Source organism: Rhipicephalus microplus, unplaced genomic scaffold (genome assembly GCF_043290135.1).
Source record: "Rhipicephalus microplus isolate Deutch F79 unplaced genomic scaffold, USDA_Rmic scaffold_23, whole genome shotgun sequence".
In the NCBI taxonomy this organism is placed as follows: domain Eukaryota; kingdom Metazoa; phylum Arthropoda; class Arachnida; order Ixodida; family Ixodidae; genus Rhipicephalus; species Rhipicephalus microplus.
Genome location: NW_027464596.1, coordinates 4100031 through 4123150, shown reverse-complemented (window position 1 = coordinate 4123150; position 23120 = coordinate 4100031). Strand labels below are relative to the sequence as shown.

The window sequence follows — 23120 nt, the reverse complement described above, 5'->3', positions numbered from 1 at the left end:
ATCTTGTGGCGACATGACGACGCCTTTGATGATAATGTGCATTGAGTTCCCATTACTTTTGGCACCGTTTGTATTGACACCCGCGCCGAATGTCACTATTATTTGATTGATTGATTTGTGGGGTTTAACGTCCCAAAACCACCATATGATTATGAGAGACGCCGTAGTAGAGGGCTCCGGAAATTTTGACCACCTGGGGTTCTTTAACGTGCACCCAAATCACTATTATTTCGTCCAATGGGAAAAACTCTCATCTTAATGAAGAAAACTTCGCTTAGTCATTACATCAAGGTGATAAAAAACTGTAACGTTCATCATGAAGCAGGCGAGTAGTGGTACCGCGTACAGCAGATCCGGCCATTTGGAGGGCATAAAAAGAAGCGACGCTCGCTTGACTAGTCTGACTGTTGTTCAAGAGTGTAAAGCCATAGAAATACCAGTGAAAGCGTTACTGCGCGTATATATGAAAGCAAAAAAAATGAAATAGGATATGAGCTAATTAACCAAATACTTATGCAATGCTGATTGCATTAGAAAACGTTAATAGGGGAGCGATTTTTTACCTAGAGTCAATTAAGTAAGCAATGCGTTAGTTAGCCACAATTTGAGATAAAGCGACATTACTGTAAGTGAGTGGGGGTTCATTAGCGTTAGATGTCGATGTAGAATGCAGGACACAGAATAGCAACACTGGGTGGCCATCGTCTTTGAGTCATTTCAGCTGGATATGCGAGGGATCTTGCCACTTTGGCACCCCTTGTTCAGACAGCATATTCGCGGTATTTTTGAGTGATCACCATAACTCGCATTTATTGACGGGGTACATGCGATCGCCTGGCTTGCAGCGAAACGCCTCGGAAAACTCGTCCATATTCATGGCCGGCACCTCGCAGCGGTACCTGCCTCTGGCGTGCCGACCACTTTTGCTGCCTTGATAGTAACACCACTTGGCGCACTGGAAGACGAAGAACAGCTGTCGAGCGGTCAAACTAACGGCCGGCAGGACGACGTCCTGCTGCGACCGCGTGAGCGTGTTAAAGGCGCCAAACGCCATCAAAGTCCCACCGAGATCGGCTATGTTCTCCGAGTCGGCTGTGTCATTGAGCTTATCCTGCCGGGGCTGCGGTTCCATGTGCATCTGCGCCTGCAATGCCAGAGCACATAACAAATCAGCGAACAATGGTTAAGTGCAGTAGTACTTAATAATTACTACTGCGGAGCTCACTCACACTTACTCATGAAATATGCATTGTGTTTAAGGCTAACTCAAATTCACACTTATCACAATGTTTGTAAACTGGACTCATTCAGGCTGCAACTCGCCAAAATATAACACACGTGGGCTCACTCACTCTTACTCACTGCTTGATCTGAGTCTCGAGTCCGAGTTAATCGACTTTTTAGTATGCCTAGAGTTAGCTTTGTCGTCCGTGGTGTACATGCTTTTTAACACCGATATCACATGTAATGGGGCTCTTCTGGGCACGTTTTCATATTACCTTCGAGGAAGAGCTACAGGCGGTTGCAAACCAGTAAGAATATGCTTCTTGAAAAGAATGACAACATGAGATATATTTATCAAGAACGTTAATTGATGCGAGGTGTATAACATTCCAAAACCATCATGATTATGAAAGACGCCGTAGTGGAGGGCTGTTGAAATTTCGACCACCGGAGATTCTCTAACGTGCACCCGAATCTGAGCACGCGGCCCTACAGAATTTTCGTCTCCATCGAAAATGCAGCCGTTGCAGCCAGGACCTGCGGGTCAGCAGCCGAGTACCTTAGCCACTAGAACACTGTGGCGGGGCATTCATTGAGAACTCCCATGGAAGAGTTGGGGGTGGGAGGTCAAGGCACTGTCATTCACGTAAATGATCAATAAATATTGATATAATAATAAACTTTGGCAGAATTGTGAGTAGACGTGAGAATAAACGTGAATCCAGGCAAAACCAATTGTAATGCTGAAGATGAGTCGATAGGAACCTAGAGGGGGCCCAAAATTTTGCCACTCTGAGTTTTTTACCTAGCATGTAAAGATATGCGTAGGCGCAGTAGTGTAGGCAGGAATTAATTTGGCGAGGAGGTTGCAGGTTCAGCAATGCTCTGTGTACGCCTGTGTGTGTTCGTGTATATATTGCCAGTTTCACTCCTCAAGTTTTGTTATCGCCCCGTTTTACTGTCAGTAATTCTCAGCGCAAGGCACGCCTGCAGTGTTCGAGAAGCTTCAGGACTACAGTAGATGACTTTGTTAAGATTACGTCTACTTCGCGAACATTGTATTAGTCTGAAACCTACGTCGGCATGTCGATAACGCTTGAATATTTGATGACAAGTGTTTGAATGCGACGTGCCTCACCACTTGTCAGTTGATCGACGGCCGAAGCTCTGATCGAAACTAGCAGTGTCAGCGGGCGTTGCTGTAATCAGACCTTCAGTTTATGGGCCGAATAAACAGTTTCCCCTTATAATTAGTCGGCTTCTTTCATCTACTTCATGACTTCGTGACGATATGCACATGCCGAATCAAAAGATTTCGCGGGTTAAGGGTGGGGAAGTTATACGGGCGTCCCATCCTTTCGCCTCTGGCAGGCTATAGTGTGTAGGTGTTTCTGGCAAGTTGGTTTGACCTCGCCAACATCAGTGCGATACGGAGAATCCCAGATAAGCAAGTAATGATACACATAATGCGGGCACTGGCACACAAAACAGGTGCAACTAATCATAATTTGCACAGTCAATGAGCATAGCATCGTCCGTGAGGAAGTGTGGTTTATATACCGGCACCCGCGTTAAATTTAAAGGCAGGAAGTCCACTGCTCATCGGAGCTTTGAAAACGCACCAGGTGCCTCAATGCACTGGCTTGCAAGAAAGCAACACTAATAATGCAAGAAAATATGCAAGAGCACGGAAGCAGGAAAAAAGATAAGATAGAATGTTAGAGACAAAAAAATGGGAAGAAAGGAAGGCATCTTTCGCTAGGTAGGTGTCTACAAGGCTGGTACTAAGATGGTCGTTATTCGGAGACCTTTGAAGATAAATTAAGCGCTGAGACCACATACCTAACTGCAAGCAACTAACCAGAAGGCCGCCGAGCTTTAAGTCCATCTGTAGTGAGTCTGGTATCACAAGCCACCTTGGATAGCTCTTTTGATAGTGTTCCACGCGTGTACACTTATGAGTCACCCAGTGCATTTTACACATTTCATTCTCATTCGATTTTGTTTCAGATATGTTTCGAAGCTTGCATTTTGGATAGGCCAGAAAACTTTCACTACGTCTATTGTTCTCATTGTTTCTATAAGTATTAGATCTGTAGAAAAATGACGATGGGGCTGCTGAATGAAGAAAACGGTAAAATAATGACGGCACAAAACTTATTTTATGAATCAAATATTAAGTAAAGAAAGAATTTGTAGATGAGGAAAACAGCTTTGCATTTAAAATTATCACACGGCTTTATTGCTTCTAGTTCACCGCCTGGTAGTTGAGAGGTGGTAATATTAACACGCGAGGTTTCACGTCCCAAAGCTAGAATTTGATTGCGAGGGACGCCACAGTGATGGGCTCAGAAAGTTTTGACCATGCAGTGTTCTTCAACGTGCACTGATGTCACACAGCACACGGGCCTCCAGCCTCAATCGAAATGCGGCAGGTATCGAACCTACGACCTTCGGGTCAGCTGCCGAGCACTGTTACCAGTACACCGCCTAAGCTGGACTTGGTAGGTGGCGTGACAGTCGTGGTCTCGGGCAAACAGATCCGTGTTCTATAGGCGCTCTATAGGCACTTGGTGACATGGCATACCAATGCCTCCTAGAAAAACTATGCCTGGAACGTGGCTCTCTCTTCAATTGAGAGCTTGCTGCCAGCACGAAATCTTAGAAGCCATGCCTCCTACCGCGTGTTGTGACCGTCCACCGCGTGGGACCATTTTCCTCCGTACCGCTTTGTCACGTGACGTTGTCGTACCGCTCTGTCACGTGACATCACAGCTGCTCGGAGGCAATTGTGAGAGCATTGCTGCCTCTGTACCGAAGGGGGAGGATAAAATCTGAGGGTAGGACGGCGCGTTCGCGGCTCACGTTCCAGGCATAATTTACACTCTAGAAAGGCGCCGCAGCGCGTTCGTACCCTCTTGTGTGATTCCCGCAGACAGAGCGCTTCCTTCCGATAGTGCTCCATTGCTTCTGGCGTTGCCCAGCTACGAGCTTCGTTATTTTCATCATATTTGAAGCCTTGGACGTCAAAGCCGTGCATGATTTCGTGTCCGATAACCTGCGTAACGCGTAAGAAGAGAAAAGAGCGGCATTTGCAAGCAAGGCAACTCACTATTGTTTGCAGTGGTCAGTAGACTTTTGTCTCACTTTACCGCGTTTGTAGTCGACCTCTTAGTACTTGTTTTATCCTCACGAATAAGAAATGACGTTTACTCTGCAAATGTGCAAATGTTCACCACAACTTTCACGTTTACGGAAGCTGAAGTGTTGATGTCTTTTCTCTGGGAACCGACAAAGGCACAGTACAATCAACGAGCAGCATACTAAAATTGGAAGACATGTAATACAAATGCATCTAAAAGAAATATACACAGTCAGTTTTTTCATCCCTTTATTCTGAAGAGTCTCAGACGAAGTATTTCGGTAGGCACGGTAGGCAGTCTGGCGAATAGATGAAATCTGCTTATTAGGCTACTTCGTATCTGGGGAAGCAACAATAAAAAAATAGCACAACGAACGCGAATTTTATTGACGTACTACGGCGACAACTAGGTGGACTATTCGGTCCCCCGGTGAGAGCGTTGCACCAAGATTTGTGTGTTTGGTAACGATATATAGACATATAAGCTCCTGCTTTCTTCAGTGCAAACTCGTTTGTCCACTCAAGCAGTCACTATCATTCCGACTGCGCGTTCGTGATGAAGCGTCACTATGCGAGCCCTTGTTCTTAATTGTAGCTCGCGCACGCTCTTGCTTGCAAGCCATGAACAAGGGTTTTCTGCTGCTGAAGCGGTTCTCAAGCACTTTTCGAGGGTCAGTAGTCGTAGAATGACACCAGCATCGCAGTTTATATTCCTCGAAATTGTTAGCCTCAAAAATTTATTGAACCAGTCAACAACGAGTGGAGCTGCAGGAATTCGGTGCCCGCTTTAAAGAAATTTTAAGTGAAACATTACCTTGCTTTAGATTATTCAGCTGTACTCTGAAAACTCCAATGTCACAACTTTCAGTATCACAACGTCATTATTAGAGGAGGAAATCAAGGTGGAAGTTTCATTTGTAAACTTAGTGCCGAAATCGCCATGCATGATGTCACAACTTTCAAAACGTATCTTTCGTATTGTCGTGACATTGGCTCGAATAAATTTTCTGAATCTTTTTTACGTAAGGTGTGGCAATGGCGTGAACAAGGGATGGCACATCAGGTTCTTACGTCCCCTCCTTCTCTTTTTTTTTGCCATGGCACACAGAGCGAAGAGTTACAATTGTAAGGGGTACCACAACCCCTAAATAAGGAAGTGACCCAACCTCAAAACACCTCTCCCTACGCCTCTGGTCTATGGTCTCCACAGATGATAGTGTATTTTATTTTTGCCCATTATGAACCACGTAAAACCTAGTAGGCACTGTCAAAATCGATTACGTCACGGTGTTTGGTGCGGGAATCTTAAGGTGGTGTCTCCACCGCATTTTCTTTTCGCACGTTTTTTTCTTACAAATCGCCGTCTCATGGTAGGAGTGGCGTTTCAGGATTGTGGAATTGTACTTCAATATTAAACAAAGGAAAAGGGTTTATTTTCAATGTCCCTTCAAGCGATTTCTTCGTTCCGATAAGAGTGCCGGAAGCTACGCAGGAAAGCACCGCACGGGGGACGGGGGAGGAAATTACGTCAGCGCGTGGGATGATTTTCATCGCACGTAACGAAACACGATTACTGTTTCCCGTTGTCGATTCCATGCACGAGTGGGGCTACAATGAATCTCTTTTTTCTTTTAGCTTTATTTCCCCATTCCCCACCTCCAAAGGCGCTGAGCCGTGCCCCAAAGACAGAAGACAGAAAAACAATTTTTTTATATTTTCTTCTTCCTTCTCTCTCTCTCTCTCGATGCCGGCATGTGGTGGCCCGCCATGCCAAGAAGAAGACCTCAACGCCACAGTTTATGTTGTATACTAACCAATAAATGATATGCTTCCTGCTGTTCGATGTCAGAAAGCAGCGCCGGCAGCTGCAAAGAAAGTGAGCGCCGGTCTCTGAATGAAAAAGAGGGCACCGGAGAGCTGTAACAATCAGCGCGGACCTGAAGTACGCAGCACAGCACTCGTACTGTGTCTGTCTGTTGTGTCTCTGTCGTACGCACGCTGATTTTTCTAAATATGTAACGTTTACAATTGGTCCACCTCTCTTACATTACTTCGCCTTATCAGAAAAATCGCGTTTCGCTTCTGAACCCTTATAAATTCCCAACGCGACTGCAAAATATGGCTAAGATGTTCGCAACTGAGTCCGCTTTCAGCGGGATGTGTTTTCTCAGCAAGCCTGATAAGTGCTTCAGAACCGTTTATAAGCGGTTCTGAGGGTAAGTTCGTCATGAATATTAAAGATTGCGCTGCGTGACAGGAATAAAGGAAGAACGAGCTTATAGCACCGTTTTTGTGGCTTTCTCAGTCGCGTGACGTGAACATGCCAACGCTTTTGTAATGAACACTCGAATCTCCTACACAAGGAAAACAAGTGCGTATTTCAATGACTGGGAGGGCATCCCGGCAAAGGACGTCAAAAAATCAAGCACAAAAAGAGCGCAAGTTGACTGATATTGTGAGGGTCTGTGTTGGTCTCGAAGTCGTTTTGCACAATACTAAGTGACGGCGCCGCTATACTAACAATAAAAACAAAGGCAGCACGAATAATTCAGAACACCCCTAATAATAACAAGCACTGAAACACAAGTTCACTAACCTTTCTATCAAATCGGTAGCAGGCGAAGGTGCTCAAACAGCGAAGTTTTCTTTTGTAATTCTACGTAACAATTCATGATAACCTAGCGGCACACCACTGCCAAGATTACTGCGTAATCATACAAAGCATCCCGTTTTAGTCTTACCTTACATTCTCATGGCTTATAATGTTGCGTAAAAGACATCAACATAGCATTTTACATGTTAATATAAGCTTTTGTGGGCTGTTGATTCATGTATTGCCTTTTAAAGAGATTACACAAATAGGCCTCGTCTTGTAGTAAACTGCGGTAACATTTGAGGTAATTTAACGCGTACACTGTATTTTTGAGATTTGTGACATCATTTCTCAATAGCAAGTTTTGCCGTACTGGTTCGCGCATGTGAAATCGCCGTTGCAGCGTGTATTTTCCTCTACGAAAAAGACCTGTCACCTCCTTGCAGAATAAATTCACGCATTGTACAACATGTAATAATCAGTCAGTTAGTGAGCCCAGATAATAATGAAGCAGCGCGCGAGAAAAAATCACAGCATATCCAGGGAGTGCATGATGATGAGAGGGGCGAAGCGTCCGTCTATCCGCGCGTCCATCTGTGCGATCGTCCGTGCGACCATCCGTCCGTCCTTGCATCCATCCGTCCGTCCGTGCATCCGTCTTTGCGTCCATCCGTGCATCCGTCCCTGCGTTCATGCATCCGTCCATCTATCTGTGCGTCCGTGCGTGCGTGCATCTGTATGTCTGCCCGCCCGTCCATCTAGTGATCACTCCAAGTACCGAATTCTCGCATCTTTTCATCCTATATTCAGCACATAGAAGTACTGCCACCAAGCGGACATTCCTAGGACTAAACGAGATGTGGCACATCCGCACTTTCTTACGGCCTGTGCGTTGTGTCTACTTCCCACATTTCATCACCTCTAGTTCATGGCTATATACTAGTTCACTATATTCATGGCACTGTGGCCAAACCCTCGCTAAACCTTGCTAAATTCAAGGAGGTTAGGACCAGCGAGTTTAACGTGCAACCCTTTCTGGTCAGATAGTGCTCAAAGTGCGTCCTTCTGATACTAGTTTTTTTTAGTAAGCATCAAATTCAAGGCAAAAGTTATTGACGATTAAGTAACCAATACTTGTCTCTGTAAGTTGTTTAGTCAGAAACAACAGTCTTTTTATATATGATTAACGTGCACTGGTTTCCTCCTCCATTGCAAAGGGTGCGCGCGTGCCGCTCCTCTAGACCGGCCGTGGAGGTGGCTACCTACTACTACAACTACATACATCGCGGACACCCGACCCACGGCATAGGGAGCTTCGCCCCCAAAACACGTTCCCTGGTGCATAAAAAAGGCACACGTAGAAGTGCCATTAGTTAGAGTGTAGGGCTTGTGTTTTTATTCACGTGAACACGTTCACATGGACACATTCGCGTGAACGTGGTTTTCACGCGCTGCTTCTTGAACATCGAATCGCACTAGTATCCTTTTCAGACATTCCGCTTTGCGACATTCTCCTGTACTATTCCTTCGGCTTGATCAATTGGAAGTGGTTTACTATATCATGGTAACCTGGACATGAACACGATACTTCTCTGTGCGATGCAGTGACGAAATCCATGAGGATGCGGAGATGAAATGGACAATTAAAGTGAATTGTATATGTTCAGAAGACTAATTTTAAAGCACACTTCCTAACTTGGAACAGAAACTGTCCCGTTTGGGCTGGTTCGTAATCACTTGTACAAGTAATTGACAGATTGAAGAATAAATCCCAAACGAAGCGCGGGGACGAAGACAAGCGCTTTCTTGTAATCATAATATCTTTGGCGTCGCGCCCTACAACAACGCTATCATTACGAGAAACGCTGAAGTCGAGATCTCCAGAAATTTCGAGCACCTGGGGTTCGTGAACAAGCAGTGACATCGCGCAGTCCATGGCTGTCCACCGTTGTGCCTCCATCGAAATGCGACTGCCGCGGCTGAGATCGAACCGACGACCTTCTGGTGAGAAGCCCAGCACCAGTTATTCACCGTGGCGGACGAATGCTTGTCTGTGTCCTCTCCCTTGGTCCATCGTTTGTTTCTTCTCGCTGTTCATTTCTCTGCAATTTCCAGAGAAATGAACCTAGCATCGTAGAGCACCAAGCATTTGTGTCAGTGTCTTGAGTGCGCTATGCGCAGTCCTCGTAATTGTCCGAGCATTTCCTGTATTTCGGGAGCTGCAGATGTAACATAAGTTATATGCGGGTAATTTGATGCATTAGTTTTGGTCTATGGGTAAGATCATCAAGATTGGTTGCGACATCAGCTTTCAACGCCATTGAAGAAGACAGAAGTACGTTACCGCTACCAGTGCTGCTTTAAATATTAAAATAGTAAATCTCTTAAGCCGGCGCAAATTACCTGGCCCAAGCTTCCATAGGCGCCTGACAGAGGTCCATCCGGGAAATAGATTTCAGGCTGCAGTATTGCGGCCGGTATAAGGATTCTGTTCGCAAGTCTGGTGTAGAAAGCATTCGCTGCTACCGAGTTGAAGAGATAGGTTTCTCTGTCGGTGAGCAGCCTGTGCTGATATGCCACGCGGGCTCCTAGCCACGTTGAGAAGAAACGATCCGTGGAGTCATTGAATGTGCCTGAAAGACGACACAAGACAACCGATAAATTCCAACCGCATCGTGAGGGCTACAACGGTGTCCTCAGAAATATTTCTATCATATCATTAGAAGGGCGCGTGCATCTATGCGAAGGAGGCTCGGTTATTGATATACGTGCCGAATAAATATTCCGGGGCGCTGTACTAAACCCTACAAGAAATAAAAACACAAAGCGCACCTTTTACTTTTTCTGGTCCGTCCTAACTTGTCCCGTATATGTGAGGACTGGTTTACGCAGATCCGTCATGCGAGCCATTAAAAACACTGAAAGCATTTTGCACTTGGAGGGCCCATCAAGATACGAATTGCGGGATATTCAGTGAAGCTTAATTGATCAGTATGCGGGCTACTCATAGGTATAGATAAGCAGGTAGAACAGTTCACTTCGCACATTTAGACGGTGATGGTCACAGCAGAACAGAAGACTACAGACACATTGCAGCATTGGCAGGCCCACATAACATCTATTACTACAGTAGTAAAGAGGAAAACACTCAGTTTTCCCACTACCACCTTGTTTATCGTGAGCTAACCGTGCACGATAGACAGAACAGGTGCAGCATGATGTCTATATACAGGAAAGACTTTCCAAAAAATCAACACAGGAGAAGAAATTATAAAGACCTCCTTCACGACTTGGAAGCCTCGTCAACGCGCAGTACCCATGTAACTGATTGTGCTACAACACTGAAGAATCACGAATACGTGAAGGAGGCTGTTTTTTACATTCCGAAAACGGGAATTATGAGGGAATTCATAGAGTAGTTACTAAATCTTAAGAATGAGTGCACGCCGAAGACGAGAAATTCACGTGTCATACAGTCCTGAGAACTCTGCGTGCAGTCTTGGGATTGTAAATGAAGCCTAAACGCCAAACCGTATAAGCGCGAAAATGCACGCGACAGTGACGAACGATGCCTTGAGCGACGAAACAGGCCATTCGCGCGGCGTGCCACCTGATAGTTGACGCACCCTCGCTCGATTTTTCAGATGTGGAAACCATCGCCCATCACCCGAAAGTGCTCTGCTAAGGTAGCCAATTGCCACCAATAGCGAAGCACCGAAACAGGATACACATCAGAGAGGTGCTGCTGATTGTCTCCATGTGCCAATGAGCCGCGGAACCATGACATCCTCTCCACACGAGTGACGTGTACACAACGAAGAAATAACCTAATGTTTATCCACGTGCATATAAAGAAGTGCTGCAAGCCACGAAGAAACATCTTCCGTACCATTATGCAACAACATATTCTATATTTACCTTCCTCTGACTACGTGGGACTTTTGGTACTCGTAGACGGCATCATGCCAGCAACAGTGGAATTCACTCGCCGAAGCCATCGGGTAATTGAGGTTTGCTCGCGCAAGCGACTGTTGGCAGGATCTTCGGCTATCGCGTCGCTCGTAGCTGTCACGTGCATTTTCGCGCTTCTATGGTTTGGCCTTGATTTATCAAGTAAAAACAAATAGAAAGAAGAATACAGAAGGCTGCCGTTTCTATCGCTCATAACAACAGCGGCAGACGTCAAGTTAGGGGAGGTGGGGAATCATGCAGCATAATTAGGTGGAGATCAAAAATGCCGAGACAGTTTCTCAACCGCGTATGAAACAGCTCAGCCCAACGCAGTGGCAGAATTTGTGCGAGCTTGACGAAGCGAAAATGAGAAAATCAGGAAAAAAACCCTCAAAGATAGCTTCACTAGATTTTTGCGTAAAAACGTTCATAATGAAAGCTCGTGTAACCGAAAATTGTTTGTCGACAACCCACGTCTACCAAGTGCGGCGGTGAAGACAGTAGTATTCGGGTTCAAGGTTTCGCGTGCCCTCTTTCTCCTTCAAATTATTCAGTGAGGGTGCGTGCGCACGCACGCACGCACGCACACGCACAAGCACACACACACACACGCGCGCACGCACAGACACACACACAAACACACACACACGCACACGCACCCACACACACACACACACACACACACACACACACACACACACACACACACACACACACACACACACACACACACACACACACACACACACACACACACACACACACACGCACAAGCACACACACACAGGCACACGCACACACACACACACACAAACACGCACACGCACACGCACCCACCCACCCACCCACACACACACACACACACACGCACGCACAAGCACACACACACACGCACACACACAGACACATACACACACACGAACACACGCACAAGCAGACACACACAGGCACACGCACACACACACACACACACACAAACACGCACACGCACACGCACCCAAACACACAAAAACACACACACGCACACACACGCACACATACACACACACACACACACACATGCAACGTACTCAAATGATGGTATGCAGGGGGGGATCCCACTACTCACTTTAGGAGCAGGAGGTGGTCACCCGATGTACAACCGGACAGGTTGGGGAGGGATTGCTGACTCGTTTGATTATAGTAGTTATTACTAACGCGATAGCATTAAATATCTCATGTGGCGCAAATCCCGGTGTCAGCGTCAGTGTTGGTATCATTGGTTGTGAGACTAAAGTTATTTTGTGCCGTCACTGAAAAATAAAAAAAAATACAAATGAAATGAGTGCGAAAATTTCGGGATCTGAGGGAGGATCGCGCCTAGGCCCGTTTCGTGTCAAGCAAGTTCTACCACACAGCCATATCTTCGCTCGGGAATGGAGTGAAAATAACTTCCCCTGCTTAGAAATCTAGTTCCAGTAAAAAAAAAAAAAAACTTTCATGCTTCACAAATACACGCTTCCTGTATACATGCTTCACTATACAACACGTGATATCCCTATTATATTGCATGGTACATGTGATCGGGCGTCAGAACATGCGATTATCGTAACAACTTCATGGTTTAAGGCCCATTAGAAAACGCTCACGCTATCGCACGTATTCGCTTAAGACCAGGTAGCAGGTACATAGCAAGCTGAAAAACACGTGACGTGCGTACATGCTCGTAGTTAAAAGCATGCTACTTATTGCACAGGATGAAGTCATATGCAAAAGTTTAAATGACGCAAGTCACTTTCAATTTCTTGATCGTATTGTAATAATCCACATATTAAACTTCTCTAAAAGCATCATACAATAAAGAGCATGTACTAAGCTGTTTGTTTTGTTATTAATTCAAGTATCCTAAGGCCCGAGGGAATTACATAGGGAGATCAGAACTATGAATAACACAGCGCAACACAGTTTGAAAACAAGCACAACTCAGAGAAAAAATATCTCATATGGTACAGCAATATACAATATTCATGTCCTACGAAAGTAAATGAATGTGCAAAATAATTACATCTGTAATTAAAACACACCCGACATTTCATAATGCTCGAACATTTCAAGCGGCATTGCAACCAAAGTATGAGTTAACACAGTTTCCTTAAACAAAACTAAGCGAAAAAAGTATAAGATATTACAGTATTACTTCTGTTGCAGCAATAATAATATGTCTTATGAAAGTAGACATTTTCTCAAGTAGTGAAAATACCAATAATACAAAATCCCCAGATACATATACATATACTCCTCATATGCAAATGCTTGAGTAATAAATATAATGACACCGAAATGCAACTATGAATAAAAAAATTACGAGTTGCACTTTATTTGCAATGTGCAGAGCCCCGCCGCGGTGGTCTAGTGGCTAAGGTACTCGGCTGCTGACCCGCAGGGCGCGGGTTCGCATCCCGGCTGCGGCGGCTGCATTTCCGATGGAGGCGGAAATGTTGTAGGCCCGTGTGCTCAGATTTGGGTGCACGTTAAAGAACCCCAGGTGGTCTAAACTTCCGGAGCCCTCCACTACGGCGTCTCTCATAATCATATAGTGGTTTTGGGACGTTAAACCCCACATATCTATCTTTCTTGCAATGTGCAGAGAAGAAAGCTAAAAGAAAAAATGCACTAGGGACAAGATATCGCTACCACATTCAACTCCTAAAGGCGAAGCTTAAGGGCCCCTAATTTATATCACAGGATCCCCATAACAGTTTGAATATAGTTAATTGGTACCCAGAGGCTTCCCACTCATTTGTTTAATAGGTTTTCTAATAGTAATCAACTGGAAGAATTGAAACAAGTTACTTGCTATCGCACTTCAGATGTAGGCACGTTTTGCTACTCTAGCCTTTGGCTAGGAATGAGGTGAGTGGGTAGTGAAAACTCTAGCTGGAAGCACTGAAGAAAGGAGGGGGAGATTGAGGCTGATGATTTTTTAAATGGCAGCCACACCCCTCCTTCCCCCGGTAAACGAGGCTCCGGAAGAAACGTGAATCATTCTAGAATAAACAACTTCGGAGTGATGTGAGGAATTGCAAACAAACACTGTTCAAAATCCACGTGTGTTAGCGTTCTACGTCGTCAAGCACAATTGTGAGGGCGTGGAGGTTAGTGAAAAGGGTGTAGAAAAAGAGTGGGGGATGGCGGCTCAACCAGTTCTCTATGCAGCTTGTAAATGCGTCTGTTCCCTTTTTGTTGTCACAGGGCTCCATCAATACGCAAAGAGGCTCAGTCTTTAGGAACATGCACAAATGCCATTCTCTTTCAAAGAAAAGTGCTCATATGAGCAGTTATACGATTACCAAGCAGATGATATGAAATTGAGAATTTTGTTTTTTTATTCACGCAAACAAGGATTGTTCATTTTCACCGAGAAACTTATCTTGACTAATATACGAAGTTCCACATATCCTACGGGTTCCATTGGCAAGTTTGTAATGATAAGCCACAGCGGGAACTTCGAAAGCAATGTACCCACGGTAGTACTCCTCCAACATTGTCTCATTGCCCAGTTCATCCGGATAACCAACGTTTGCTGTCATTCTGTCGAGCTTCTTGAGAGCCACCGTGCGGGAATTTCCTTCGAGCCAATGGCATGTCTCCAGAGAACGCCGAAGCGCCGCGGTGATCCTTCGAACCATTTCTTGTGTTTGACGAAGAGTATCAACGCTGGCAACTGTAGGGAAGAGAATTGTCAGTAAGAGCAAAGAGAGAAGACACTGTACTGGCGGACAACTATTCTTGGCATGGAAGGGAAAGCTATGGCGGTGGAGCAGAGCATCAATATGTGAGCATGTACCACAACTACATATGCGTTTACCTGTTTATTTCGAGTTCATCGTGGCCATTCTTTTTTCTTTTTCTTATTTGGTTTGATTATTCATTGCCACACGCTTGTTCTTTCTAAATTATTCTGTGTATATCTTATTGATGTCATGGCGTTGCGTAGTTACATTCATGAAAAAAAAATTATTTACCTTATGCACCCTTACGCTGTTGTATATATACTTATGCAAAGTGCGTTGGATTATTGTGAGCATGCCATGTACTTTTATTCAGTGCTGCACACTGTCGATCTGTAACACAAGGGGGCGGGGCTTAGTGAAGCTGCAGTAAAGCTGCCTTTTCCCGCAACCCTCTTTCTCTTTGCTGAAATAAACAATTAAGTTTGATTTGATTTGATTTGATGTAATACTACGTGGAATTGCCAGCTGCTACTGAGCTTACAAGCAAAATCATCACGGCAACCCCTCTTTACCCCTAGAAAAAAAGCAGTGCATGTTTCGCGAGGGTGTTCAAAAAAGTGAAGATTTAATTATTTTTACTTTTTTGAAAATAACTCTGATTCTAAAAAAGAATGTCGCCCGGCCACGGTTGTCTAGTGGCTAAGGTACTCGGCTGCTGACCCGCCGGTCTTGGGGTCAAATCCCGGCTGCGGCGACTCATTTCCGATGGAGGTGGAAATGTAGGCCAGTGTGCTCAGATTTGGGTGCACGTTAAAGAACCCCAGGTGGTCAAAATTTCCGCAGCCTTCCACTACAGCGTCTCTCATAATCATAAGGTGGTTTTAGGACGTTAAACCCCACATATCAATGAATCATTACAAAAGAAGGTCTCTGAAAATACGAAGGTGTCCTGAAAAAGGTCGGCTAATTTTGTGCAGCGAAAATATACGCAGCTCTAAACAAAAGCTGATATTTATTTTTTAACATTGTCTCCGGAGTAGACTCTATTTGGTTAAATGCCTGTTTGACAGGGCATAATTATCGCTACAGTTTTTCATTCCCCCACAGATGTTTGTACTCAGCACTCAGCTAGTCAAAGTCGTCGACAAAGTGAATGACTACCGCAGGATTGCTAAACTAGATTGCTAAACACCATTGATGAAGTAACTATATCAGCTGAAGAACTGAAGTACCCCCCCCCTCTCCAAAAAAACATTACGACAAGACATTGGAACATCTTACAAATGACTGAGCAAAAAAAAAAGAAGCCAAAAAGAAACCAAAGGGGCCAGAAGAAGAGTTGGAGTGGAACTGGCAACTCTGCCCCTGCATGGATAAGTCCGGTATTGTCGAACATGTTTAAAAAGAGTGGCCTGATTGGAAACTATTTCCCAATTTCGAAACCATGCATGCGGCCCCCATGTTAGTAATGGCACAATAAAGCACCGGCGTTTCTTCCTTTGCTCGACGAGCTTGGCATGACAACTTTTTTTTTGCGGGGGGGGGGATCAAAAACTACTCCGAGGTCGTATTTTTGCTATTAGTTTTCCTTGGTGAGATTCGACGTCCTGATAATATCATATTGGAGATGAAGTCACCAGTACAATACATTTCTTCGTGACCTACTTTCGTGGGGAAGAAATATGTTTTATTTTATAATTTACGTAGCATTTACACTAACTGATCAAAGCCAGTTTATTTCTCTTTGAGTACCAGCAAGGTAGGTACGCAAACGTAGAACAGATCCGCTTTTCAAGACTCGCTGCCCCCGAATCTTTTCACTATACTAACCTCTCACTCCCCTCCTCACCATGGAGTGTTTGGCTGGCATCGGTGGCCTTCCAACTGGCATGGTATTTCTGGTCGAGGAACATGTGTAGGCATTAGTCTGACCTCCGATAAAACTGTTTTTATCTGTCCATACACATGAAGAGAGCACGTTTCCTAGATTTTTAGGAGGCAAGAACTCTAGCTTTTCTTTTGCTGGCAAGACATTGTGAGAGCTTCCACTCCAGAATTTTCTTTTATCTTCTGTGGGTATGGCACACTTGTCGCACCACAAAGAAAAATAATGGCTGCAGGCAACCAGCGTTCCATGTTAACGCGACGCTTGGCAATCGAGACAGGCGTAAAAGGCGCCACTTTCTTACGTGTGCACACCAGCAAAGTAATATCATCTAAAATTAGAACGAATACATATATGTTACTGGTATGAGCTGCATCCTTTCTCAAGCAGTTGCTTGTGGAAAATAAAGGAATATATTTGATACCTCACACAGAAAGTATCTGTAGGACTGGACATACATTAGAAGTAAGATATGTGCTATTTGGCTCGCTCACTCACTCACTCACTCACTCGCTCACTCACTCACTCACTCACTCACTCACTCACTCACTCACTCATTCACTCACTCACTCGGAAAAGCTTTCTAAATAGCGAGCGCCCTTTTCATTCAATCCAATAAACAAAGACACTCGATAAGTCTAAAGATCAAGTTTGGGAGGGACAGACTGAGTGATGCAGCAAACGGAGTAAAGGGAGAAAATGGAGAATGTGTGCCAGGCGAGTCGTCTATTTTATTTCATCTCATATCTCAGTGAAATCAATACTCAGCGATTTAAACAAGGTCAAGAAAATTATGATGCGCCACTTTGCAGAACTATGCAATATGCAGAAATATGCCCCATCAATATCAAAGTCTCGCCGCTTTAAATTTTTACTAAAATTCCGTATTAAAGGGCCCCTCACCACCCCGCGAACAAAGACGGAGGGGGCAGGGCGGTTTTCTTTACTCCTTCGCTATTCTTCGCACAAACAATGGATCCTCCTCACCCATTAGTTTTTAAAAAGAAGTGAACAATGTCAGCACAAAGATAGAGACCACCAGTAGTTGGCAATTCTCGGCTACACGCCGTCATCGCCGCTTGCGCAGTTTTAAACACTGTGGGGGGTGCTAACACCCCCTGTGAAATTGTTTGCGCCTCATGACACAGGTATGTCGCGCATAGACCGCATTTCGGGCTCACAACTACCGTGCGGTAGGGGGTGTTATGCTCGCGAGCTTTTGTTATCACCATCATCATCATGGTTAGTGCGTAGCGCTGGCAGTGACGCCTGTCGGAAGGCCTGGGTGGCCGCGCCCGAGATAAGAGCGGTCTTCTGTGGCTGGTGGCACTTGGCACGAACGGTTGTCTCTCGTAGTAAGACCCCAGTGCACGGCACCGCGGGCCGTCTGCCGGGGCCCTTGTGGTGAGCCAGGTGTTAGCGACACCGCCTTGCTTGTCATGTTGTTGAATGCTGTGTCTAAGGTTGTTTGTTTGTTGTGTTGTGTTGTGTGTAAGGTTGTTTAGCGCGTGGATCACGAGTGATATTGTGATCATTCGGCTGACAATATCGTTGTTCTAAAAGTAGTTAAACAAATGTGTATGGCTTAGTTCTTTACGACCGTGTCTTCTGTGTTCATTCACTTCAAGAGCGTGATACTCTCGCCCCTTCAGACCCTATAACACACAAAATGAAGTTTGATCGGTTCATTGCGCATGATGTTCACGCGAGACAAGTAAGAACGGATGGGTGGCTGCATGTCAAAGCAGTACAGGAGACAAGTAACATTTGGTGTTTCGCTTATATAGACCAATCGAGAGTATGCACACCGTCGGCGTCATGGGAACTACTGTCTGCATCACAAAAGCGCGCAAGGCAAAACAAAAAAAAAAATCAGGCGAGGCTGTTGTGCTTGTTCGTTGTACTTTGCGAAAATGGTGAGCTGCCCTTTAAACTGAAGGTCTTCTATGTAGAAAGATTACATTCGGCTTCCGTCGAAAGCATGTGTGGCAAAAATCATCATCATTATCTGCCAGAGCATTAACAAGGACGCTGACCTTAGAAAAGGGGAATGCGCATATCACCACCTTAGTCCCAATGATGATGGTTGCTTGCAACAAAATTGCTAAGCTAATAATGGCAGAACATTCATGAATGAAGGAAACAATCGCCAACGAATGGAAGTATTTACGCACTGTCGTGAACATGCAAGGCCCTTCGTTGGCAAAGTTGTCTTAGCCGTACATAAGGGACCTCTCGGCTCACCTACAAAGCGAGGGCCTTATAATGTCCTGCTCCTCTCTCTATCTCTATACCTTTTGACCCTCTATTTTTACTATTTCCTTACCTCCATCCCTCGTGAGGTACTGTTTAGGTGTCCTCCCCCTGAAAGACAGTTACGGGGCTTACTTTTTTCTTATTTTCATTTCAGAATCATTTCAATCCCCTTCTGTCTCTCCGTCCGAGCCTTGGAATGGTGCCTGCTGTGCTCACCAACTCAGCAATCGCGTGATGGCACAGCGGCGCATAGCAACAGTTAGGCCACCCCAGCTGTGGCGTTGCCCACTTACACTTTTTCATCAATGACGTGATTGCTCAGAGAATTAAAAAAGAAGACCCCCCCCCCTCTCTCAAAAATGAAACACACGGCACTGTGAGTCGAATAGTCACAGGCTTTCGCCGAACAAACTTTGGAAATTGAAAAGCGTCTTTCAATTTTTCGGAAATACCCACTGCCTTGATAGCGATTTGCAATAATTCAAAAAGAAAGGCAAGAAGGGAAGATGGAAGCTTGCGATGAGAAATTCGTGAACAGAGGGTGTGTGTTGGAGCCCACGTTTCGAGAAGGGGTCTTGGCTTTTTTTTTACTCCTAAAATAGAGGAAAATGTCGAAGTGTTTGCCATAGAGGTTATCGCTGTAGAATGAAAGAGCCAACAAGTGACATAAAATTACATAATGTTAATTTTCACTGCTCCGGAACGCACCACCAGGCCTGGGGGTGCAAGGCTGGTCGATGCTCGCACGATAACCTTCCATTCGCGCTAGACAGTACGTAGTCGGTGTTAATAGTAGTATCATGCTTTAAGCACTGTAGCGAGTAATCAGACATGTGACATCGCACAAGGTACACTTACCGGCGCCTAGGTATCGACTCGAAAGCGCTGTCTCCATGACGCTTTTAACGTGACCATAACAGACTTCTTCGAGAGTTCTGTTAGGCTCCGCTGCCAGTCTGCTTGGCAGCGCCGTCTCCACTCCCTGACGGAAGACGCTCCAGGCAACCAGGTAACGCAGTCCTTCTGGTCCTGCGGAATTGACTAAGTTTTGGAGGATCAGAGTCGTGGACTCGTTGAAGACGATGTCGTCGCCGCCGTTGTAGGTGCCATTCGTGTACGTCCCGACCATCGATTCCCATTGATCTAAAATAACAAAGATGAGTGAAAATATCACGATCAAGTAAAACGTGAATGTAGTTGTCGAAATTATTCCAAAATTTTTTTCGACAACAATGCTATCGGCATTTAATGATGTTGGCACACTTCATTCAAATAAATCATGTCGTGTTTATGCTCGCATTTCATTGCTGCTGCGCTTTTTTTTCTTATTGAAGGAACACTTACAAAAAATTCCTAGCTTCATTATTTTTTCACAATACCGAAGCACAGTTCTGACCACGAGAACACGCTTGGTAAGCGAGAAAACATTGAAGAACAGAATGAAAGAGAGGATGCGACACTGAAGTTCTCGCACAAAGCTGCTGTAGTCGAAAAGATTGATGGACTTTATTAGGGCCTATATTGTTCTTAATCAGCGAAAATTATGTATATCGCCCTCAAAGGGGGCCGAGAGGCTTGACCTACCATGTTTGAGGAAATTGTCTAGAGCAAATATAGAGCCTAATTTGGCAGAAAAAAAAGAAAGTGAAATCCGTGACGTCCCGCCAACAATACTGTGCAAAGATTCTAGCGTGAAGGTTGGAAATGAAACATTCACTCTCATTGTCTCTTTTTATAGTAAACCTATTTGGGGAAAGTAACGACAGTACCATTTTGAAAAAAAAAGAGAATAGTTTCTCAGACTAAATGATCTATTCGTCTGAGATGAATTCACAAGATTGGTACACGAGAAAAGAAGAACATTCATAATTTTTTTCCATCGTTTGATCTTAAATCCACTGATAAATAGAAAGTAAGTGACTAAATTATATTACGTTTGGGGCTCTTGTACATACTGAACGTAAAGTAGACATTGTTTTTGCTAGATGCATTGTGATATTGCAACATTGAAGTCAGAAAGTACAGGAGCAATAAACATTACATCAACCGTTTCTTTTTTTTGCCGCCGCAGCAAAATCTTCTCAGTTGGCTTTACCTAATGCCAGTCCAGCTTCAGATGGTGATATCCATTTGAATGCGAACTGCCGATATTCATTTTGTTACGGACGTCCATTTATGTCGACTTCAAACCGGAATGTGCACTGCGTATCAGAGCTAGATACTTGAGCGTAGTATGAGCTCAGACGGCGGGCAGCATGAGAAAGAAGGTAGCGACTCCGCTCTCAACATGCTCGAAACATCACCACTTCGTATTTGCAGGCAGGCCACGTGTTATCTTTGCGTTCCCTCGATGTACACCAACCTGCTAGTGTGGAGATTGAAGCCGCGTGCATCGACTGAAATGACAGAAAAGCTGAGAAACAATGTGTATTTCTGTAAGTAATTACAGAATGGTTAGAATTAGAATGAGCTGAGCTAGTTGGTGCGCATTAATTATTTATATTGCACCCTTGTGCGCTCCTTCAGTTCTTAGTATAGGCGTTTGCAGTGTCCCGACTTCCATCTTTTGACCACGTTTACATGCCCTGTTTCTTAAAAAAATATTACTGGATGCACCAGAAAAGAAGTTTTAAAGTAGCTAGAAAGAAGCAATGGCACCAACCTCAAAAATCTGTGGCCAGACAGGCTCGTGAGGTAGCCACCAACGGCAACCCTGTTTCCTACAGTATTTTGTCGTTATTTGTATTCAGGGTCTTCGGCTCACCGCCGTCGCTTCGCAGCAATTTGTTGGCTGCGAAGCCCAACAAATTTGTGGACGTAGTGGCGTATCTTTTGTGGACGTTGTGGCGAATAGTGGGGCATATACAAATAATATGGTACTCACCTGTTTACCATGCTAATTTACTCCTAGGCCGCACAGACTTGAGTGGCACATAGCACTTTGTTGGGCTAACTGCTGACCTCATTTTAGTGGAACAGTGGTGGTGTTTACCCAATTTGTGTGGGGCACCCGTTTATGATGAGATTATGATAGTTTGGGGGATAGGCCGCACATGTCTGATAGGTCGCATCAGTCACAGCTAGCCTAAACAGATTTGCTGTTAAAAAATGTTGCAGTATAGAGTACTTGGTCCATTCTTCGAAGACTTGCGTAATAACACTACTATAAGTATGTACTTTATTTCACCTAACCCTGACCTCTATTTGAACAAATATAAATAATTATCTCCACTCACTTCCAAGTGTGCATTGAATGCACCCTTGGAAGTCCAATTCACTAGAAAGGTGAGTGCCAAGACACCACAAACAGGCTCCGGTGGCATCAAAAAGCAAGAAAGTTTCCACAAACCGCCATGTCGCTTTGACTTACCTGAATCCGCCAGAGGTGTTGTGAAATGCGCCAGGTCACGAAGCTCATATTTCACAAGCTTTTTGCCCGCACCAGCGAAATGGGCCATTATCCGGATGACTGCAAAAAATTAACGTAAATCGCTAGTATCAATATCACGGAAAGCAGGCGTCTTGAAGTTCACAATAAGAACAACATTAATAGCTACGTTCGACCTGTATTCGTGCATGTCCTTAAAAAATGGACCTGACCAGCTATTATGCCCACAAATTAACATCTTTTCAAAAAATTTTCTTGTGTGACTGAACGAACAGTGATACGAGAGACGCATACGCATAAAAACAGTTGGGTTGGTGCATTCGGATTTTCATGACGTCATTTTTTTACGACACTGCATACAAAAATAAGAGAAGATTCGTTTAACAGATCATAATAGCCGCGCCCCTGTTTTGATAATAATATCGTCTATTGCATTCGACTCCAGATTGGTCGACATTTTTTCGAAAAATCCTCATCAAAAGAAAAAAAAATCTTTTCAGTTTATTGCTGCTTTGAGTGGCACCATAAAGAAAAGCGGCGTCAGCAAGAGAAGACTGTAAAAAGTAGGCGTAATCTACAGAATGCAACTTTAGGTCTTAAAGCATCCCCCACACCTGACCCACACAAAAACGACACCAACACACATGTTGGAGCAGTGCGATACGCGACTGGCCAGCTCTGGCTTGGTCGACGTGCAAGCGCTAATCAACTAGGTGGAATCGGCGGCTATGGCTAGTGGGGTTCTTGACTAAGGCTGTGCCATCAAAATTATTTGTTCTAATCAAGTTTTTTCTTCTTCTCCAGGCCTTGAGGGACGCAAAAGTTTCTACACAGACATGTGGCAAGCCGTAGTTTTATGTCCAGTGCCAAAGGCGGCACAGAACAACCCTTGCTTTTAATAAGCATTCAAGCCGTTTCAACTCCTTCACAAAACCTGGTATGCACCCACTACGTGCGCACGATGTGCA

General features: G+C 44.7%; 1 protein-coding gene across 5 annotated transcripts in view; it reads right to left on the bottom strand.

Moving 5' to 3' along the window:
* Positions 1–782: 782 nt before the first annotated feature.
* The window catches only part of LOC142786393 (neprilysin-1-like), a 557390-nt gene continuing 535052 nt past the window's right edge, over positions 783–23120 (bottom strand). For all 5 annotated transcript variants that reach the window (XM_075884067.1, XM_075884068.1, XM_075884070.1 and 2 more), the window contains 6 exons: positions 22135–22233; positions 19623–19907; positions 14416–14613; positions 9363–9592; positions 4139–4282; positions 783–1144 (listed from right to left, as the gene is read on the bottom strand). In XM_075884067.1, the coding sequence (XP_075740182.1) occupies positions 794–1144; positions 4139–4282; positions 9363–9592; positions 14416–14613; positions 19623–19907; positions 22135–22233 (1307 nt within the window). In that variant the 3' untranslated portion in view covers positions 783–793. The remainder of the gene's footprint in view (positions 1145–4138; positions 4283–9362; positions 9593–14415; positions 14614–19622; positions 19908–22134; positions 22234–23120) is intronic.